Source organism: Epinephelus lanceolatus, chromosome 20 (genome assembly GCF_041903045.1).
Source record: "Epinephelus lanceolatus isolate andai-2023 chromosome 20, ASM4190304v1, whole genome shotgun sequence".
Lineage (NCBI taxonomy): Eukaryota > Metazoa > Chordata > Actinopteri > Perciformes > Serranidae > Epinephelus > Epinephelus lanceolatus.
In genome coordinates, this window is record NC_135753.1 from 18,006,742 (window position 1) to 18,025,096 (window position 18,355).

General features: G+C 42.0%; 1 protein-coding gene across 2 annotated transcripts in view; it reads right to left on the reverse strand.

Moving 5' to 3' along the window:
• Positions 1–18,355, reverse strand: part of malrd1 (MAM and LDL receptor class A domain containing 1) — a 99,671-nt gene that overhangs the window by 26,893 nt on the left and 54,423 nt on the right. For both annotated transcript variants that reach the window (XM_033639494.2, XM_033639493.2), the window contains exons 19-20: positions 13,057–13,302; positions 10,252–10,409 (exon numbers count right to left, since the gene is read on the reverse strand). In XM_033639494.2, the coding sequence (XP_033495385.2) occupies positions 10,252–10,409; positions 13,057–13,302 (404 nt within the window). The remainder of the gene's footprint in view (positions 1–10,251; positions 10,410–13,056; positions 13,303–18,355) is intronic.

Genomic DNA, 18,355 nt, shown 5'->3' on the forward strand with positions numbered 1-18,355 from the left:
TAGCTGTTACATTAACAGTCTGATTATTCACCTCTTAAAAAATCACACACTGCTCTTCCCCACATGACACTGCATTAGCTGCTTTTAACAGTAATAAGTATCAGTATCTGCACCCTGGTAGTTCACCAGGCAGAGCGCGGACCATTATCGCAGCAGCCTGGATTCCACTCCAGCCTGAGGCCTTTACTGCATGTCACACCTCTCTCTTCCTGCCTTTCCTCTTGTCTTCAGCTATCACTTTTGAATAAAGGATAAATGCCCTTCTGTGTGGAGTTTGCATGTTCTCCCAGTGTCAGCGGTGGTTTTCCTCGGGTACTTTGGCTTCTTCCCACAGTCCAAAGACATGCAGGTTAATTGGTGACTCTAAATTGCCCGTAGGTGTGAATGTGAGCGTGAATGGTTGTCTGTCTCTATGTGTCAGCCCTGCAATAGTCTGGCGGCCTGTCCAGGGAGTATCCCGCCTCTCACCCAATGACAGCCGGGATAGGCTCCGGCCTCCTGCGACCCGATCAGCAGTTACAGATAATGAATGACTACATTAATGCTAAGACTATCACTAGATCCTGACAGTAGGCCATAAGACAGATAAATCAGGTTCCTCTGACTCCTTTTAGTGTTCCTGATAGCATCTGCAACAATCCACCAGTGCTTGAACAACCAGAAAGAGTCTCTAAGACAGGGTCACTGCTCAAGGGGACGTCAGCAGTGCCCAGAAGGTGAACTGGCACCTCTGCAGCTGTCAGTCCACTTTCCACACTTGGTCCATAGGGAGACTTGAAACAGCATCCCTCGAGTTTCCAAGCCAAGTCCCCACGGGTTGAAGTTCTGCTGCCTCATGTACCATTTTTAGGTTTACGTCTTAATTCAGGACTACTGAGTTTGGGGTTAAGTGTTGACAGAAGAACTACCGTGTTGGTTTTGGTCTTTTCATGGGATTTGTTCACAATAAGAAGAATGCAGAATATTGCCAGCGTAATCCTTTGTGTTTAAACCCAAAGCGAGCCTGATGTGTCACATGCTTCTGTGAGCAACCTGACAGCTAACTGTTTGCCAGTCGAGAGGAGGTAACAGAGATTGAAAGAGCTTTATTGCCACTTGCATTTAAATAACACCCATTTTGTGGAAACACACACAAACTTTTTATCTTGTTTCTCGCTTGAGGTGATCAGAGTGATTGTTAAATTGTACTCCAGCTCCAGGTCAATATGGAGACAGCTGCCTGGTTAAACCACAGAGTGTTTAATAGAGGAAAGTACAGATTTAACTAGCCATCCTCCTCAAGTTCATGAGTGTAATATTAAGACTGGTGTAGCTCTGCAATTATTCATAACAGCTTCCTTGTCCTCTGGTCTTTTTTTAAAAGGTGACAATATGGCTGCAGGTCAATGACATTACATCATTAATTCAGCTTTAGAACAGTGTCATGATGAGAATTAATCTCAGAGGCGTCAAAACTTTTTTGGGCACTGCAGGTGGGCAGGTAAACAGAACATATTCTCTGAAGACATAAGACATCAAACCTATTGTACTTTAAGTTGCAAGACGTGGCCAAAGGCTGGACTGCAGTAAAAGAGACCTGGTCTAATGTACTCAAAACCAGAGGACAAGCAATGTCACATCCTACTCTGCAGTTTGAAAGCCTATTAAAATGCACCCTTGGGTGAGGCATGCACAGGCTGTCTCCTCTGCTCTACGCCAGTGGAGCCCTGGCTTGAAATAATCTTGTTACTGTGAGAGTAGAGCATAGATTAATAGGCGGCGTTACAGCAGGACTTATCCAGATTTATGTCATGGAGTACAAGCTCTATCCATAAAAGCAGCCTTAGCGCGACTGACGAGTGTGTGATACTGGCACATGAAGCTCACACTTGATGCCTCGGCGGCGTATCAGTTGAGGCGTTTATTCGATCAATTTGAAGGTTCATTTCCTGCGCTTGCAGTCAAGGCAATGCAACCACAAATTCAGTTTGCTCAAAGTGAAGAGTGGATAAACATTTGCATAATTTCATTTTATTATCCCCCTGGTGACAGTCAGGAGGCCAAAAAACGAACAAAGAAAGTTGCAATCACAATAAAAATGCTTATTTTATTGAAAATTTTGAATCCCCTGTGTCTTAACCATACATTGAATGTTCCACTAAGCTGAAATCCAATTTGTATTCATGGCTTTTTCATTGTATGAACCTGCCAGCAGCTGTTTCTCTGTCAGCTCACCTTCAATTCACTGTGTATCCACTTTTGTCCTACTAAATCTCTGCAAAGTTAAGAAATGTTACAACACTGGTGTATTAGTATACTGATTGCATCACAGAGCCGCTCTACAACTATGCTTCAAATCAAGAACCCGTTCAAATGATTATCTTTGTCATGATATATTTCGCTTACATTCTTTGGCTGACTGGCAGATGTTCGGCTCACCATAATGACAGGCCACATTTGAACCCTCTCCACTATGTATAACTATATAAGTGAGCAAATGGCAGGACATGTAGCTTCATTTTAAAGGAATTACTGTCAATCACCATAATAGCACACTGATTCGAACTGGATCGTCAGTAAGTAAGGCAAACAAACAGTCTGCTCTTGGAAAATGTTCTAAAATATACATGCCTGAAAAGGAAAAGTAACATTATCTGAATGAAAAGGACAGAATACATTTCTATTTTCAAAAAGGATTTATGTTCAACTCAACTCAAAGGAGTATATTAAAGGGACGGTTCCCCCTTATATCAAAAATACTATTTTCTTTCTACCAAACTACACCTGCCAACTGTATCACTGTACAGAAGGAAGCATGCATCTACTCATGGACGAGAGGCTTCTGCTCGTGATGCACGAGATGTTAACATTAATGGTGTCCTTACTCGCGGAGCTGTGATTTTAGCTAGCTTAGTGGTGCTACTTGAGCTAGCAGTAGATGCATGCTTTCTTCTGGTTGGCGGGTGTAGTTTGGTAGAAAGAAAATAGTTCCTACATGAAACTGCTCACACCAAGGTCTGTGGATAAGATGATGGCACTCAGACTGTGGTGCTCAAAGTGCCAAAAACCACATTTGACAAACTATATTGCAAAGCTAATCCAGGTTAATATAAATTGCCTTAATGTCTACCCTGTGACATTACAGGTTAACTTAACTTGTCACAATAAAAGAAGCCGCTACTGTTCTTCATTACAAATGTATTTAAGATATGAGCCTGAGATCTCACAGATTTTAGTTACCGGGTATTAAAAATGTCAGTCAAATACACTGAAGGGACAGTTCACTCCAAAAATCAAGAATATATATTTTTCCTCTTACCTGTAGTGCTATCTATCAATCTAGAACTTTTTAGTGTGAGTTGCCATGTTGGAGATATCGGCTGTAGAGATGTCTGCCTTCTCTCCAATATAATGGAACTAGATGGCACTCAGCTTGTGGTGCTCCAAGTGCCAGATAATACATCTGGAAAAACTCAACAGCAATGTCTCTTTCCAGAAATCATGACCTGGTTACTCAAGATAATCCACAGACCTTGTTGTGAGCAGTTTCATGTAGGAAGTATTTTCTTTCTACCAAACACCTGCCAGCCATATCACTACACAGAAGGAAGAGAGCATCTACTCACTGACGACAGGCTAGTGCTCGTGACTGAGCAAGATGTTAATATTAATGGCATCCTTCTCGACTGAGCTGTAATATCTTAGCCTGAGTGTCAGACTGAAGCTCCCAGAACCTTCAGTCTGACATCGCCTCCATTGAAGGTGATTTACAAGGGGGAGGGAATTTGATTTTTTCCCTAACCAATCAGTAGAGATCAACGACTCACCTAGAATCTGACGTCATTAGTATCCATGCCTTGGGGCGCCGAAAACAAGCGAGCATTGCCCGTTTAAAATGTCTCCGTCGTCGTGCAAGCCTAGCTGCATCGCCGTTAAATCCAGTTTAGCAGCTTCCTTAATTTGGTCCTCCATTGACGCGAGTAGTGGCGAAATACCTCGATAGCATCATTAATGTGGTCTGTAGGATCTGTAGCGGTCGCCATTATTGCTATCCTCACCAGTTACCCACCAGCGGACAGCTTGACATCAGCGTGGCGCTGACTGGCCAATCGCTAGACCTGCCCCCACCCCTGGCATTCATTGGTCCTTCCATCTTTTGGACGAGATAAATCGCAAATTCATTGCAGTATGCCAGACCAGAGATGCAAGCCTACTCAGTTGAGTGGGCGGAGTCTACGGTCTGGAACCAGGCTAGTAATATCTAGTTCAGTAGTGCTAGGTGAGCTAGCAGTAGATGCACACTTCCTTCTACACGGTGATACCATTGGTGGGTGTAATGTGGTAGAAAGAAAATAGTTCCTACATAAAACTGCTCACAACAAGATCTGTGGATTATCTTGGGTATCATGATCATTATCAGGATTTCTGTAAAGAGACATGGCTGTTGAGTTTTTCAAATGTATTTTTTTATGCTTTTAGCACCACAAGCAGAGTGCCATCTAGTTCTAGTATATACAACACCTCTACGCCTAATATCTCACACTGCAACAGCCAACACTCGGCAACTCATACTAAAACAGTCTAGATTGATAAATAGCACCACAGGTGAATGAAAAAATGTACTTTTGACTTTGGGGGTGAATGTTGGATACCTCAACATTTTGGGAAATGCGCTTATTTGATTTCTTGGTGAGAGTTGGAGGAGACGTTTGACGCCGCACTCATGTCTGTGCAGTAAACCTGAAGCTGAAGGTTGCAGTTAGTTAGCTTAGCTTAGCATATCACTAGAACCATTAAACTGTTAGTGTACGTGGCACATAAAACCCCCGTAAAACTACAACTTGTTGTCTAGAGCTGTGGTTCCCAACTTGTGGGTCGCGGGTCCATTCTGAATGGAGCGCAAGTGACTCGCGAACATGTCGGGTTTGTAAAAAACACACTTTATTTTTGAAGTACAGTGAATTTCCAGCACAAGCTTTTATTCTGAAGTGCCATTTCCTGCTGTAGAGTGAGCGACTAACAGGCAGCTACTTGACAGAGACAGCAAAGTAGCTTGACGACATGGCCAAACGCAAGTATGACACCGAATGTATTACACTTTGTGGACCTTGAGCTAATGACTAAGGAACAATCTCGACCCCCTGGCCAGACCAGTTGGGAACCACTGGTCTAGATAGTTTTAGAGCCTACAGTATATAAAGTTAACTTGCTAATCTCACATGGCAATCACTAATAATGATATGTCCAATATCTGCTGTTGTGAGATAATCTCTTTGTGAGGCTAAAGCGGAACTTATTCACCTCATCTGCATTCCAGAGTTTCCACAAATATTTTATCCAAAGTCCAAACCTTTGTGACAGATATCACCATACAGTTACTCCCAAGAAGAAAGAGGCATATTTTCTGTTTCATATTTTCTGTTTTATTTTAAAAGAATCAGCAGGAGCAGTCACAGCCACTGGTTCCTGACACCTCAATCTGCGCCTGATTATAGTATCAATGTAAAACCGAAAGCATAAAACAGAAAATACGCCTCTGTCTTTCTTCGAGACTCTACTCTCTGTGTTGCATATTAGATGCATACATCAAAATGACATATCATTATCACACTGCATGCAGACATCACACACCGTGGTTTCAAAATTGTCTGCCGCACCACCCTCCCAGTTCTCTCGGAGACCCCACCACGTCCCGTCCACTCAGTGCTGAGGACAGTTATCAGTGTGATGAATGGCGACTCGAGCAGTTCGCAGGCTGGGTGATATAAATAGAAAGCACTGTTGAGCCCCCTGTGAGACTTCACAGAGGGAAACACTTGCCAGGTAAATATAATCCCCTCCCTCCCACTCTGTGTCTCTGCCCATTGAAGTCTCCAGCGTCATTACCATAACTGCCTTTGTTCTTCAATCAACCTTTAAAGATGGCTCACACTGTATTCACACTGTGATGTTTGCAGTGTGTGTGTATTTGTAGCCATGCCTGTGCAAATGTGTGTTCATGTTTGTCTTTATGTAGCCGCTTTGACTCAAGGCAACACGGAGGCTATGAAAATGCTATAATGTTGTAAATTGTAGCACAAAGCAATAATCTGTAAGTGCTAATGTCTTTGAACCCGGTCACACATGCACTTAACATCATTTATGTGTCATTGGGGACTGTGGGGACATAAAGCTAAACTGAGATATTGGTTTTCTCCCTCACACACTCACACACACACACGAAACACATATCAGGGTGCATATACACACACTTCAGTCAATGTCTGACATCATATACAATGACCTCTGAACTCACCTCCTCCTCTCTGTGTCGATGTGTCTGTGTGAGCAATTCAGCCACCTCATTTATATGTCTGGAGCTAACCTTCTTTAAAAGGCCAAATTTTACATTTCACATCCATATGGGAACATGGAGGACATGTAAAATAGTCCACATGCATTCATCATCTCCCGCCTCTCACAGAGTCACATAATCAATCAAATGGCCAGTGGGCTTGACTGAAAAACTCCCATGATTTGAATTTCTAAAGCCGGCGTTATCCCATTTGCACCAGGCTTTAATGTGCAATCAATAGCATGCAGTGGTCGGGTGGTAGAGAATTTGTAATATAATTAAATTCAAAGCAGCCTCAATAAATTTAAGATCCACCTCCACAGGTGCCAGATTGTGTATGAGCAGTACATGAGAGTCACATGGATATATGTAAGTGACTGTACAATCAGAACAGTCTGCTGATAGTTCTGTTTTTGTCAGCAGATTCCTAAACGTCATGGTGGGAATGTGGATCAACATTTACTCCAATGTGAATGCAGATATATTTTCTACCTTTAAACGCTACACCCCAGTGGCCTAAATGTAGAACCAGATAGGAACTGTTTTCTGTGTCTCTATCTTATTGTCTTTCTGTCCGAGTGAGTCCCATTCCCAGTTATCAAGCTAACATTTCTATGTACACCTATCAGCCAAAAAATTAAAACCACTGGTAGGTGAAGTGAATAACACTGATCATCTCCTTGCAGTGCACTGTTCTGCTGGGAAACCTTGGGCACTCACGTGGATGCCACCTGACACACATCACACACCCAAACACCACTGCAGACCAACTACCTCCCCTCATGGCAATGGCACTCCTCGTTGAGCTCTTTGTCACGTTCCTCTGGCCATTCCCAAACCGTTTTTGCAGTGTGACATGGTGCACTGTCTTGCTCGAAAGGCTATTGCCATGGCATGGTCTGCAACTATGTTTGTGTTGGTGGAGCCTGTCAAGTGGGATCCATATAAATTTCAGGACCTAAGGTTTCCCAGCAGAATGTTGCACTGTAACGAGGTGATCAATGTGATTCACTTCACCTCAGTGGTGATAATGTTTTAGCTGATTGGTGCATGCATAAGATTTTATCAGTGCTGTGGAGTTGTATTGTTTTGGCATGTCTGTAATTACCTGAGCTACTGGCATTTGGCTTCATGTGTGTTCTAACAAGCCTTGATGACTATGGTGCACCTGCAGAGTAGCCCACATAAAAGGCAATTTTTCATGCATGCCTAATTCTGCACTGTGGAAAGTCCAACATGGACCGAAATGTTTGCAATTTTGCACACTTTTGTACTGTCTGCACAGCGCCAGCATGTAAATGAAAGCATTCAAACATCAAGACTCTAGTCTGAATCCCTTTTGTTGTCTGCATGTAAGTCCTCCATTGTTGCACTATACTTTTCTCTGACTCCTGCACCAGAGAAGACTAACAAAGGAAAGTTTTTTATGGTGCAGTTAAACCCTTGTGAACTGCTGTCAATAGCTTTCACATTAAGACCAACACCAGAAATGCATTAGTACTTTTCTCAGTACTTTTAGACTCCATAGGTTCCAATTAAAGATATAAACCTTCTCAAACCAAGTCATAAATTTATACTTTCATCTTTAGGAAAATGCTAAACCAGGTGAAAAAAGAGAGGACTATTTTCACCTGTAGCACTAGTGCAATGGTTAATATTTACAAATTTGACTACTGGCTTTGATGATACAGGTAATACTTCAGTGTTATTTTTGGTAAAACAAACAAATAAAAAATCTTAAATATCTATTGTTTTAAAGCTCTAGTAAGTGGAGAGTTTTTAACTTTGATATGTTTTTTTTTTATTTTTTTTTTTACAAACTACAAGATGAAATGAGCGAAACACACAATCAGTGCCATGGCTGAGCATTTCCCTCATGGGACTGCAGTGTACCAATGACAGTATCAAGAACATGAATTCAAACTTCCCGCTGGCTTACCGGAGCCTCTCCTGCTCCGTCTGAGCTCTGTGTCTCAATGTGACATGGTGTGAAAGCATGCACAGGCATCAGTGTTGATTGACTATCACTTGTGCTGTGTAACCAATCAGAGGGGCTGTAGGCAGGGCATTGCTACAAAGCCCAGTGCAGTGGGGACTGCAGGCAGGGAGGGAGACAGCTGTATCAGAGCCAAAGGAGCGACTTTTAAAATACATTTATTTGATCGATTACCGATGAAAAATGTCCGATGCCGATTATGGTAAACAACAGGTTGTGTTTACTCGCACACTGTGCACCTAAATCATTTTCCCGGTTCGCACATATATATATATATATATATATATATATATATATATATATATATATATATTTTTAGGGGCAAATGTGAATGAAATGCTCCCACAGTAGAGCACTTCTGCCCGTGAAACTTCGCCACGCCGGAAATCCAGCGCTATGTCGGAGAACTTTAACCCCTGCCTTAAGGAACCAATCCCATCAACCTGCAGGGTAGGGCTTTACATAACGGTAGCAAAATGAAGGGTGTCAGAGGAGAAGCAGGTGTAACTCAATCAGTATTTTGCAAGTTAAATTTCACTTTCACTTGAACTTGTTAGAGCTGGTTTATCGGGAACAAAGTTGATCTACCATTAGCAACACATGAATAGCTTTTTATAACAAAGTCAAGCCAAAGGCTCAAGTCATCTATTTCTGTTTACAAGCACCGATTTTTGTGTTTGATGAGCAGAGTCAACGGTGAGCCGGTACACTCATGCTACAGGTGAGGGTGGGGTCAATTTGCATATTCATCCATGCATGCATTCTAAATGAGGCAAACATGTAGAACTACACTTCAGCAATTACAAGGCATGAAGGAAAAACTTCTAAATATGTAATTATGATGAACAGAGACATGTTGATTAGGGGTTCAATCAATGTCCACAGAGGAACTTTAATGTTATTATTTATACTGTCGGAACAGTCTAATCTGTCACTCTCGATTCTGGTCTTTCCATGGTATTTGTTGACAATACAGACTCACTCTCAAAGGCACATTTCAGTTTAAAGTTCTGATGGAGCTGATAGCTACTGAATAAGTTAGATTTCCTCCCCTAAAACAATCACACCATGAGCTCTGTTTCCTCTATGACTTGGCTGCTGCAGCATGAGACGGTACCAGCATCACTTTTTGGAAGAGTGATGAATGATATGCAAATTTTGCAAGACGGGATACAACCTCTTGCTGTTTGTAGAAAAAAAATAACCCAAATTTACATGATAATTTGCTGACGTGTTTTGCAAATTGCATAAAACAGTTTCTGCAGCGCACACAAGGACACGCTAATAATCAGGCACGTGCTGCACATACCTAAGTCTGAGACAAAAACCTGCACAATCACACACACCAAAGAATGAATGTACTCATGCACAGCTCCTGCACCTTGACCTTGAGTCGTACCTGCACAGAGTTAAATGAAGTTGAGACTGCACACACCACAGGTTGGAGGCACAGTAAATCACAGCAGAATTTAAATGGCAGAAAAGCTGCAAGCAGAAATCTTAATCCCTGAAAGTCAACCATGCATACACAAACTAGATGGCTGAATGCCTAACAAGCAAGAAGCCTTGAGAACTGGCAGGGCTTGTGTGTGCCCAGATGGTGGGGTGGGGTTGCTCTCGGCCGAGGGGTCACCACGACCCCCCATGATTCACCTCAACCCCCCGCAGATCCAAAAACTGGCAGAGAGATTGACAGCCGCACCAGATTACTGACACCACTAGACAGCAGCGCTAATATGATGTGATTACAGTCTACATTAACATCGTTTAATTTAATCAGCTTTATCGCTGACTGAGCGTAACCATGGTAACCAGGCGTAACGGAATGCGACGTGTCTGGAGGGTTCATTTTTAAAACTATCGTGAACTGGCACCAGTTCAATTCATCATTTCTTATCGTGATTGTGTGCAAACAGTCAACACACTCCTGCAGATGGTTTACCTTGATCAGCAGACGGATTGTTCCTGAGGCCTTGTGGGAAATGTAGTACCAGAAGGAGAGCTTGCAGATGGTGCTCGACTCTTTCCAAACAGAGCTCCTAATATGAGCCTTATCACCTTTCAGTCCCACCGGTGTAGCTTCCAGAAAGACGAAATGACCTAACGAGAAAAGACAGAAGAGAAGTGATGAAGGAGAAGGGCAGCGATGAGGGAGATGAGGCAAAGAGGAATTGATAACTATCTCCGTGTGAGCAGCCAGTGACAAATTACAGCAAGGTCACGAACAGTGTGGTCGGGGAGTGAGGGCTGGGGCTCGCAGAGTAATCTCTGACACATCTTCTAATATCTCACTGCCTTTCGACACCCGCAGACCACTCTTAAAGTTTCTCATTCAAGCCAAGCTCATATAGAAAAGAGGAAACCTGGGAACGTGGCCGAATATAAAAGCAAAGGGAGTGCATCTGTGCCATCATGTTTCTTTTTCTCTGCAAATATGTGCACTATTAATAGCTTTTCTATATTCTGTTTGCTTTTTATCATTATATCCCTTTGTGTTGAGCATTAAAAACCAAACAAGCTTAATAATAAAATTAAAATCCATCAAAGCTTCATGAAATCAAACACTATTTATGGTCTGTAAGGTTATGTGTACTTATTTAATTTAGTTTAATTTAGGTTTTTTTTTTTGTTAGTTATTATTTCCAGGTTTTGGTTTTTTTTTTGTTACTTACCAGTGTCACTCTTTTCAGATACCTCACTTCCTGCCCTCGTGTGTTTCCGTCTGTGTAATTACCTCCGCTACCCTGATTAGTTTCACCTGTCCCTCATTACTAACCCTGCCTGCCTGGTGTATTTAGTCTGTCATCCCCTTTGTCTGAGCCAGTTGCTCTCCCCTCTTCTAGTGAGCATTCCAGCATTTATTCCTTGAGTGTTCCAAGATTTATTCTACCTATCTTCTGTATTTTGGCTCGGCCCTATTACCTAGTGATTTTGTAAATCTCTGCCTTGATTTTTTGGACTCACTCCTATGCACTGAAATCTGATTCCTCCAACTAAAGACTTTAACTTCTCAGTATTTTCAAGTCGTGTTTCTGAGTCCCTCCTCGTTGTTGCCTGTACTTCCTGATAGGCAGAAGAAAGTGTGAATATGTGGTCTTTTCCATCTTTTACTGTTATGTTAATACTGGAGTTGGTTTATTGAGATAAGCAGTAGGTGGCGCTAATTCTTATTCATTGCACTAGTGCAGAAGAAGAGTCCTTGGCGAGACGAAATAATTAAAAAAGCACCAGTCAAACCTCAAACAAAGGAAAAAATGTCTGGTAATCTGGTAAGTAGGGCTGGGTATTGTTTAGAAAGTTATGATACCAGTACCAATATCAGTCACCTTGAGGTGATACTGGTACTGAAAGAGAACATAATTTGACACTTTTTTTGTGGACTTCACCACACCAGACTCTATGGGTTGTGGCTGCTGCGGTAATTATCAAATCACGTTTGAACGCTTGTGGTCAATGGCGTATAGTAGTTAGGATGGGCCCCAGTGCACACTGTTAGGATGGGCCCCAGTGCCAGATTTTGTGTCAAAACAGCTACCATATATTTTATAGTATCATCACATGATAAAATACAGACTCGGCATTCGAAAACCTCAACATACAGATTACCAATCATCATTGCAAATCGGTATATGACAAAAATACCAAATAAAATAAGAAATGATTCATTAAATGGATTTGTTTAATAGTTTACAAAGTAGTACAACTGTACTATCTATATTTACGCCCCTGTTTGTGGTGATTGGCTGTGAATAAAAAAAAATAACTCTATATCTGTGTATAAAAAGAATTAAATGCACTGGTATCGTATGACTGAAAAAGTTTCAATACTACTTGGTACTGGGGCATTTGGTACCTTAAAGTTATCAAGCCAGCCCTGATAATAATGGAGTTTTGAGCAGCTAATATTACAGCTATGTACTCTTGGAGGAGTTCTAGTAACAGCCCTGTGTGCACACATAAGCATAATAAAGCCACCCAGAGACGAGAAAGAGAACTTGCAGTGGCCCATGAGATGATGGTACGTCATGACTACATTATAATTTATTTGCTGAATCTGTTTCCATTGCACTTGTTAACATTCACCCTTTATTGACACACTAAATTTTCCAACTCCCCCAGGCGTAAAAACTTTTTGCGTTATTTGAGATGTTTTTAAAAACTTTTTCTGTTTCCTCTCAAGTTTAAAATGCACATAAAATGAGTTGGATGGAAATGCACCTTTTGACATCAGCCTCACTGTTTACTTTCACACAGATGTATCAGAGCTGTATCGTTAACCTAAAGATGCTCAGGAGAAGCGCCTCCATAAGCTGTATGTGCAAATGTACATATGTGTTTGTTTATTCATGTGTACGGCTGTTTGCCATGCAGGCTGTGTAATGGGATTACAGCCCTAAAAGCCCTGCATCAATCACCTGAAGACTGCTGCTGTACGTTCACGTACGGGGAAGTAGCTCATTGATTTTGTCATGAATTAAACATTGTGGAAAGCTACCACAGCATTTTGGGTTTAACAGGTGGAAATTTGAAAGTCAGCTCAGTTTCATGCACCCCAATTATACAAAACCACCCAGAAGTGAAGGCACACTTGTTCAATTATACAATGGTAATTCAAAGAGGAGGCTAGAACAAAAAGGATGTTCTTTTTTAATGAAATACTTAGAGTTAACAAAACTCTTAGATTAGCTGATGGTATATGTGCGTGAACGACGCACAAAATGCATGAAGGAAGATTGTGAACACATACCTCTATCATCCATCAACGTGTGATCATATGGAGGCCGTATGCTTTTCACAGACCCCGTCCCCAGAGTCCAGTCAAAATTATCAGCCAGGGAGCTCTTCCAGCCACAGCGCCCATTTTCAAAGGAGCAAGAAGTCCCACATTCCTTTTCATCAGTGCCATCGCCACAGTCGTCTGTGAAGTCACAGCTCTGCCCCGGAGTAAAACATCGGCCATTTTCACAAGGCAGGAGGCCTGAAGGACAGGAGCCTGGACATAAGACACATAAAAAAGTGTTCAGACTCCTCGGGCCCAGTTTAAATGAGGCATGATTTGAAGTGCATGGCAAAAGTACATTTAGGGCAAGTCCAAGTCCAATTTTGCTAGTTAAATGGCCCATACCTGAGGGTTGTATTTCATCTCTTTATCAAACATAGGTGTGTTTTGGGCGCAACATTAATTCAACCAGAATGTCTACAACCAGGTGTGCCTACACCTGGGGCATTGCTATGTACATGGCAGATAGCAGAAAACTGCTCACATCTCCAATTTGTCTGAGAGTAATGCATTAAGAGCAGTACAGTTACAACAGTAGGGGTGGGCGATATGGCCCAAAATAATATCAATTATAGCTGCTGCGCAGCGATGGGTCCGGGCATTTTTAGGCAATTCTGAGCAACAAGCAGAAGAATTGGAAGACATTTAGGAATTTAGCAACACGATCTGCCTTTTGCATCAGCTGAGGCTTGAACTCACAACCTCTGAGACTAAGAATTGATTTCTATCTCACTGAGCTAATTAGTCAGTGACAATTAATGTGTAGCTTCACAAATTGACTAAGCCAGACGTGCAGGTTTAGCAGCCGTCCGTGCATGGAAAAAAATCAGTTATCGAAACAAAAATCTGAAAATACACATATTGCATCTAGACAGCATGGAGATGTTGGTAATTTGTTTGTAACAATGATTAATTTGCTCCATAAGTGAAAAACTCCGGTTGTTCACATTTGAGCAAAATTCAAAATGCTGTCAAAAATTCAGTTTTTGAGATAAAATTCTGAAATTTGCCACACATCATCTGCCATGACCCTAGAATTTTGTCATTTTTTCATGAAAATTGAAGATTTATTTAGCAAGAATTTGCATGTATATGTTTACAGTACCGTTTACAGTCAAACATTTTGATGCACTGTAGGCTCAATTTTTGATCAATCAAAAATCTGAGAAACTTAGTTTTTGTAGGACAGTCTGAAGATGCTCTGTAGCAAGTTTGGTGTCAATTGAGCAAAAATTGTGGGAGGAGATAGGTTTAAGAAGTTTTACAGTTTTTGAAAAAAACAGTGATGAACTTCAAATTTTTAATAGGTTTAAATGTTCTTCGGGGCTACAGTTTGATGAAAGTTGTGAAGTTGTAGCACGTATGGTTGATTTGTTATGAATTTTCAAAGTTTTGAACTTTAGACGCTTGCTGTAGCGCCACCATCAGGACTACTGGCTTGAGTTTACAGCTGAGGATATCTGGCATGAGGCTGGACCTTTGTGCAAAGTTTGCTAAGTTTTCACCCATGGAAAGTAGGATTTCCTCAGAAGAAGAAAGAAGAAGAAGAAGAATACCTTGGATTATAATAGTGTCCTGGCAGCTTAGCTGCCTGGACACTATTATAATCTTATAATATAAATCTATAATCTTATAATATAAATCTACCACAAATTACACAAACAGCTCCCAAATATAAAAAATGTACCCTGGGATCTATATATATAAATCAACAGGTGATTTCCTTCTTTTAGCAAAATCCTAAATGATTGTTTTTTTTCTTTCCACCTGGACCTTTATGCTCTGCCTTTTCTCCTCTAACCATCACGCTGTAACCTGTGACATGCTGTCATGATACCAGAACTATTGCACATTCACATATATGTAGTTTTTGTCGAGCTGCGAGTGTCGAGTAGGTTTACATTACCAAATGTTTAATCACTTGACGACACCGACTCGTGTGTGCGCACGTCAAGAGAGGAGAGGGAGAGACGCTGTGCTGCTGCCTCTGAGCGGTAACTCACTAAAAGAGTCTGAGAAGTCCGGGGCTTTTCATAAAACATTCAGGATGCCACAGTTTATTCCACACTACTGAAGCTGCTCCTCCACCACCGTGCAGTCACTAATAATTTCGCCTTCAGCCATGCTTGTTGTTGTGGTGGGTATGTCAATGTGCCTACTGCAACTCCAGAAAGCTTATTAAAGCAACCAAACAACAAAATGTCTGATCAGTGTGATTACTGTGTATTTCTCTCACAGAACAAACAGAGGCCGCCCTTTAAACAGCAGGAAAATACTGTGCCATTTTAACTTTAGACCAGGATTTTGTTGGTCAGTGGTGCAGTCACTTTCTGCTGCCTTCAAAATAGCAATGCGCTAACAATGCACCTGACCACACCTCATTTTAGGACCTGCACACCTATGGGCACACAGTTGGGCACAAGTACATTTGCTACTTACACAACGGGGACACTGGCCATGAAAATGACAACTGTATTGGTCTGAAACTACCCTCGTTTTTGTGTCCTAACATCAGTCTGTAGCTGCACATGCTGTTATATGTAAAGTAATAGGAGTCCCATCGAGGACAAGGAAGGGTGACAGCGTGTCTCGTTCTGGTGGCACGCATGCCGACACATGTTCACGTGTTATTGTGAAGAGAGACTTAGAAAGAGGGAAATGGGCTTATTCATTTTCTTGCTGAGAGTTAATGAGAAGACTGATACCACTCTCATGTCTGTATGGTAAATATGAGGCTAGTGTCAGCTAACGGGGAAAACGGCTAGCCTGGCTCCATCCAAAGGTAGCAAATCCACCCACTAGCTCCTTTAAAGCTGCTGGCTGTAGCTTCACATTTAGAGTAAGGACATGAAAGTGGTATCAATCTCCTCATCTAAGCAAATAAGCATGGTTCCCAAAATGTCAAACTGTTCCTCTAAAATTTGAAACTGCAATAAAAATTCAGCACACTCTTTTTTTCCCTGTCTACTAGATGCTTCACCAGATTTAACAGCACCACAGGAGCTTAGTATTAACTCCAGGGCATAAGAAGTCAACTCAGGAGTGGGGAGACCATCTGCATGCAGCATTAGGGTCTCCTTAAGAAGCTTAAGGAGCCATGGGGGCATGGGGCTATGAGCCCAAATCAGTGTATCACAGGGTGACAGTGCTGCAGGAGGCTATAATCTGCCTCTTTTGGCGCCAGGCATTCCAGCGGGGTCACTGCTTAGTCTTGGGGAGTGTTAGAAAGGGAGATGAGGCATGATGAAGAGGGGTGGTCCCTGTAAGTAAAGGAGAGAAAGGAGTATAAGTCGCCTCCTTATCCTTTGTTCCTCTTCAGATGCATAGGACCAGAAGCAATGTACCCTAACAAAGGCAGATAGGAAGCCAGGAAGTCACAGCTCCCTACTGAGAAGCCGGGCTGCCTCAAGGCCTGATGTGGAGCGTACTGAAGCTGCAGGTGGTTTAATTCAAAAGTTAATGGTTGAATCTAGAAATATGTCACGACTCCCAGAACAGCATGAAGTTCTTCACCTGTTACTCTCTAAATGTACTCATTAGTCCTCATTACTTCCAGTACATATCCTGTTACATGGTTAACTTTGGGGGTCTGCACTGCTGTGTGCAATGTGACCTTCACACCAGGGACCCACTGTCCTCTTATACAGTGTGTCAGTCAGTCTCCCTGAGTGGCACACTGCCCCCTGGTGCAAGGATATTGCTCCAGATGAGCTTTTTAATGACATCTGACATGTTTTATTTCCAGATAATTTACATTTTTAATCTGGCCTTCTCCTGTTTTCTTAATAATAATAATTTTCCTGCTCATTACCCTTCTTTTCTTTGTCCTGGTGCATGACAAACAGAGACAAAGAGACAGCATCGGAGCCACATTGCTCATACAATCACAAATTCACAGCTGTCAAAATGAAAACTGAATTGCATTTATATTGTCAGAGGCCAATGATGGTAAGAGGATGACTAGTCAAGTAACACCGATGGCGTCATCCATCTGTTGTACTAATGTTAGTGTCAGTATTTTTTTTACATTGTCATAGACATTACATTGTCCGTTTTTTTCCCCCGTTAAAGGGGTTTTTTGGGGGAGTTTTTCCTTATCCGCTGTGAGGGTCCAAAGGACAGAGGGATGTCGTATGCTGTAAAGCCCTGTGAGACAAATTGTGATTTGTGATATTGGGCTTTATAAATAAAATTGATTGAAATTGATTGATAGAGGTATTAAATCAATTATACATTTTAGCACTGAAGTGATAGAGTAGTTAGTGGTGGTGCTTGGTGCTGTGCTGGATTGCATTATATTCTAAAGCTTCCCCCTGAAAGCTGAAAATCTGACTCATCAGTTGCAGGCCCTTCAGTCAATACAGATTTTTTAAGTTGAGCTGTCTTTTTTTTTCACCAGTCAGTGTGCAGTGTACTTCTGGGGACGTTTCGGTCCACAGATTTAGCTTCAGAGTGACACTCCTAGCTTTCACGCTGCTCTCCAGTACAGACAGACATGGACCCAGACCCAGTCTGAGTGAGACGTAGGCAGCTGCCTGGTGGAGGACAGGCTTTGCCCAGGTCAGCCTCCAAAATCACATTATCATCTGCCTTTTGCTATGAAGTGGTAAATTTAAGGGCTGCCCCCTCATTGTCAACCAAACATTAGTCGACCACAAAGGTCATTAGTCAGCAAGATTTCATTGGTTGCTTAGTCACAAAAGAAATGACTGGACCATGTGGGAATTTAATTTGAAAGGACAGACACAGGAAGAGGCCACGCTCAGCAGTCAAACAGGAGTCATGTTACAAACCAACCACAGCCGACAGATATCTTTCCCTTCTTCTGTAAATATTCAGTCTGATAAATACAGAAAAGTAGATCATGTTAGTGCAGGGCTACCCAGAGCTTTACATCTGTCACATGGACAATAGGTCTACATACTTATAAACAGCGCCTGGAAGAAGCACTCAGGATTTCAGGCAAATAGGCTATATGATGCTGGTTAAGGTTCCTAAGCAACCTCAGACGCAACCTGCTGCAGTTGTACAGCTAATAATTTCCAGGGCTGGTACCTGCGGTTATTCCACAGGCTAGTTAATAACATGTCGGGCAGGAAATCCAAAGTGTGGGATCATTTTGAGAAGGTGAAGGACGAACCCAAGGTGATATGTAAACTCATCTTCATTGGTCGACTACGAACATGACGTGTCATCTGAAACATGGAAGTAGCTACATGCCCATTAGCCACTTAGCACAATCATTACTGCTTTGCCGACAGCGTCA